This window comes from Barbus barbus (genome assembly GCF_936440315.1).
Source record: "Barbus barbus genome assembly, chromosome: 22".
Lineage (NCBI taxonomy): Eukaryota > Metazoa > Chordata > Actinopteri > Cypriniformes > Cyprinidae > Barbus > Barbus barbus.
In genome coordinates, this window is record NC_136750.1 from 6,344,236 (window position 1) to 6,348,903 (window position 4,668).

Consider the following 4,668-nt stretch of genomic DNA (forward strand, 5'->3'; position numbering starts at 1 on the left):
GGTAACAGAATTGACATAGATTGTCTTTTTGAAAGGATGAAGCCTATATATAACTTTGCAGTATCACCAGCAAATATTCAGCACTCTGAATATCCTTTTGCATTGCAATACATTATTATACAGTATTTAATTTTAAAAATATAATATAAAAAAGCAGCCATAGGTCACAAATTTACCTTTTTATTTAATAAGCCAAATTTCAGAAATATGTGCATGCTTAACTCCAAATTTACAGATTTTTCTTTTAGAGTTTGAAAACTTTCCAAATCCCGTATCAACATGTTGTTTAATATAATAATAAAAAATAAATAAATAAATACAAAAGAAAAAATGAAGAATTGGGGGTGACGGTGACCATCACAGCCAGGTCAAAATTCACAGCAGCACTCTTGCTCATGTGATATTGCTTAAATGTAGCATGACACGTTCAGTCATTTTATTTACAAAATAATAATGCTTGCATGTAAAACCAAGTGAATAAATTCTAGTTTTAATTCTAATTTCTACATTTTTGTATTTATTTATTCATTTTTGGTAAATAAAACATAAAACACGGAGAGGTGAAAAATAGAAGATGTACATCACAGAAGCAGAAAGTGAAAACAAAATACATCAAATAAATGCATAAATTAAGTCATACAAATGCAAATCAAATAATTTAATGCTTTTCAAAAGAAAGAAAGAGTGAGTATGGTTGTTTTAGAGTACTTTGGAGAAATTAGGGAACTGTGTCAAAATGTTCCTGGCTGAGTGTATTTAACACATCCAGGCAGGGGCCTGTTCACGGTCAACTCCAGTGAGAGACCGATCTGTGTGTCTGCAGACCAGCCTATCGCAACCATTTTGTTTCTGCGCCTCGCCATGGCGGAGATGGATGACGGTGATGAGCCGGGTTTAGTGCACACTCACAGCGGTTCTTCTGGATCTAAATCAGGGGGAACCAAGATGTTCTCCCTCAAGAAGTGGAATGCGGTAGCCATGTGGAGCTGGGATGTGGAGTGTGACACTTGCGCTATTTGTCGGGTTCAAGTAATGGGTGAGTGTTTCTCTAGCTAACCGGCTAACTTAGCTGAAATAGCATTTGTGTACCTTTCTGTGATTCTTAGCTGGTTTACCTCAACAGACCATGAATAGGAAGATAACACTGTCGAGTCGTTTCTTGCAAAATAACACAGATAAAAAAATGAATGACGTAGTGCTGCCTAACGTTACATAGACAGTGTTTGTTGAAATCATAAGTGGTCACGAAAATGCTGACTCAAACGTTGAAAAGTGTCTATAATTGCCAAAATGCCGTGACTGGGACTATCAAACGCAAGTTTGGAGAAATAAACCTCCCGTAGCCAAAATAACGCTCGAAATAATTCATTGAACATTCGAATGAATCGAATTTTAAACTCGCATATTTAATTTTTTGAATTGAATAACGTTAAAGGAGTAACGTTAGCAGCTAAGTTAAGTTATCTACAAGAACGTATGATGCTCAAATTCTAAATGGAACACTCGAAAAGATATTTTAAATGACACAAATGCCGCTTTAAACGTTCCAGTAAACATGTTAAAAATAAATAACAGTTTGAAGGTATCTGTAATGCTAAAAAAAAAGTCAAGTAAAACTTTCAAACGCATCTGATGCCCAAAAGTGCCCAATCAATTGTGTTGTGTTTTCACACTGACAGTAACCCCAGATATGGTCATTCTAACCCCCACTTTTAAATCTGGGTAAAGGAACATTTCATAAGGACATGTCACACCTGATATAGTTAACCCTGGGTCATTCTGGGTTACCTTGGTTCAAGTTTCACACTGTTCATACTTAAACCAGGGTTAACAATTAACCCTGGGTGTTCATAAGTGGATGTATCACACTGTACATTGTGAACTCTGTCTGCTTATTTGCAGTGCCATTTTCATTGATATGATCTAGCTCTAACATTCTAAGACCATATCGTCAGATACTGCAGTGTGGGGTTAAGACTGCAAACACACTGCTAAACCTGCTCCCGAGGTGTGAGGCCCCCATTTTTGGGGTGTTAAAGAAATGGTTGAAAACTCTCTCTTCATTTACTCACCCTCATGTCGTTCCAAACCTGTATGTTCGGTCTTATGTTGAACACAAAGGAAGATATTTTAAAGAATGATGGCAATCAAACAGTTGTTGGCCCCCATTGACTTCTTAGTAGGGAATACTATGGAAGTCAATAGGAGCAAACAACTGTGAAATGTACAGAGTGACATGTCATCTTATGAATCCTCAGAATTGATTGTCAACCCTGTAAATTGTGAGCATTGTGAGACATGAAGTAAAATTGTCATCTTGGTCAGGATTCCATTGGGGATTTAAAGTCACACAGAGTTAACTAGGCCTATTTCAAGTGTGAAAAGCCTTTGTGATGCCAAAAACCACTGAACTGAATCAGTGTTCAGAAGTGCTGCAATGAATGTTCAAATCAAAGACTTTAGATATACCGTGCACTCCTTTTACTTATTAATGAGAGAGAGAGTGCAATGCCCAATATGGTGGAATGGAGTAGTCCCGCCCACTGAACAAAAGAGACAATCGCTAATTAGCAAAGTCCTCACGCCATTGCAGCTGCTGTTGGAAGTTTCAAAGAGATAGGAGATGCACTTGTCTTTATGATCATTTTAGTATTTATTGTTTAAATTGTTTAGGTAGGCAGTTGACTAGGCTGTGAGACAGCCATATTTTACTGGTTCATCTCATGTAAATGTTGTTAATGCATTCCAACATAATCAAAAAACAATTATACACCGAGTTGGACTGTAACTGCATATGACTTTAGCAAGTCTGTCCTCTGAAAGAATTTTAAAATGACATGATTTCCACGCATTTCAGCCCTAAATGAACAGCAATAAGAACTGGCGTTGTTTAAATGAATTTTGAATATGTATTTCAGATGCATGCTTGAGATGTCAGGCTGAAAACAAACAAGAGGACTGTGTCGGTAAGTCAACTAACATCACTGCTGGCATACTAATTGCCTGTCTAATTAATCAATTACATTAATCCCCTAGAAACAGATGGCTGCACTGTGGACTGCCGTTACAGTTTGCACTAATATTTTACACATTATCTTTTTTTTTTTTTTTTTTAATATGCAGTATAATAAATTATATACTTGAGTCGTTTATCTGTTTCTTTTATCCAAAGCAATTTACAGTACACGTATTAGGGGCAATCCAACTAAACCAACCTGGGGTTAAGTACCTTGACCAAGTGCACAATCCATAGTATTCATTTGCGTCACAAAATAAACCCTGCCTCCACACTGGTAGGTTAAATCAAGGGCTAGAATCACACTTAAAGGGATAGTTCACCTAGAAATGAAAATTCACCCTCATGTTACAAAGCCAGTATGACTGTTTTTCTTCTGCGGCACACAAAAGATCATTGTGGAATGTCTCAGTTTTGTTTTTCTGGGTCTGAAACATTGCTGTTTCTTATCCTGTCTTTCTCTCAGTGGTATGGGGAGAGTGCAACCACTCCTTCCACAACTGCTGCATGTCCCTCTGGGTGAAGCAGAACAATAGATGCCCACTGTGCCAACAGGACTGGGTGGTACAGAGGATTGGCAAGTGAGGATTCAAGCTTTGGACCCACATTTCCTCCGTCCACTTTGGCACTACTCTGCTTAGGGAGACCAGACTGATTATCAGAGCATCTCCAGCCATTGAATGTGTAGGAAAACGTGTGTGCACGTGTGTGACTGTCAAAGTGAAACCAAGGATGTTGGCAGAAATCCAGGTGACACTGGTTAGCTTTACCATTCTGTCACCTCATACAGCATTAAGAAGAACCAGCCAGAAGAGCTCCGGGATACGACAGATTCACTTGGGTGTCGGTGGCATCATGTGTGATTATAACTGAAGTTGTGCTGTGAATGTGTTTTATGTGTATTAGAAATAAAATCAAACCCAATGTTTTATAGGTGTTTGTTTCTGATAACTGGATGATTGATTACTTTAAAATAATTTCAGGCATGGGTGTAGTTTGTGGGGGGGAACTACATAACTAAAAATAGTGTGTATATTTCATAAAAAAATTGTGGCTTAGTGTCTTTTTACTAATAAAACCAAGATATGTGTTTTCCTAATTAAAAAAAGAAACTTATGCAGTTTTGAGGCTTAAATTGAGGAACTGATTAAACTAAAAAAAATAAGGAAAGAAGGCTATCTATTTATTTTAAGAGAATTGGCTCAATTTTGCAGTTTTATTTTAGAGGTGACTGTTAGTTCCCAGCATGCTTTGCATATGGCTGGATATGGAGAGTAAATTTTAAAATAAAATGCTATTTTATGTTTTTGAGTGAAGGGAAACATTAATGTCTAATGTTCAGTTATGTTTGGCATTTGAAAGAGTTTCTGTTATGTTCAAGATTCCCTTGTGCAGAAGAGTAGATCTTATGATTATGGCTACTACTCTAAGGCATCAAGCCTTGTTCAATGAGCAGTAGCTTTGCTAGTGCTATAGGGAAATACTGCACAATTATTTTCCTACTTGAGCTGTTTGGCTGTCTATAGTCTTTTAAATGTACAAAACCCAAAATCACAGACTTTCGAATCAACATAAAATAAATTAGCACATTTAACTAATTATATTAAATTCATTGTGTCATAGATTAATTTAGGAGATTTTACATGATTTAT

General features: G+C 36.8%; 1 protein-coding gene across 1 annotated transcript; it reads left to right on the plus strand.

The window, feature by feature from the left end:
• Positions 1-696: 696 nt before the first annotated feature.
• Positions 697-4,322, plus strand: LOC306888734 (RING-box protein 2-like). Its single transcript, XM_079447155.1, has 3 exons — positions 697-1,036; positions 2,919-2,966; positions 3,483-4,322. The coding sequence occupies exons 1-3, from the start codon at positions 862-864 to the stop codon at positions 3,599-3,601; spliced, it is 342 nt and encodes a 113-aa protein (XP_079303281.1). The 5' UTR covers positions 697-861; the 3' UTR covers positions 3,602-4,322.
• The last annotated feature ends 346 nt before the right edge of the window (positions 4,323-4,668 follow it).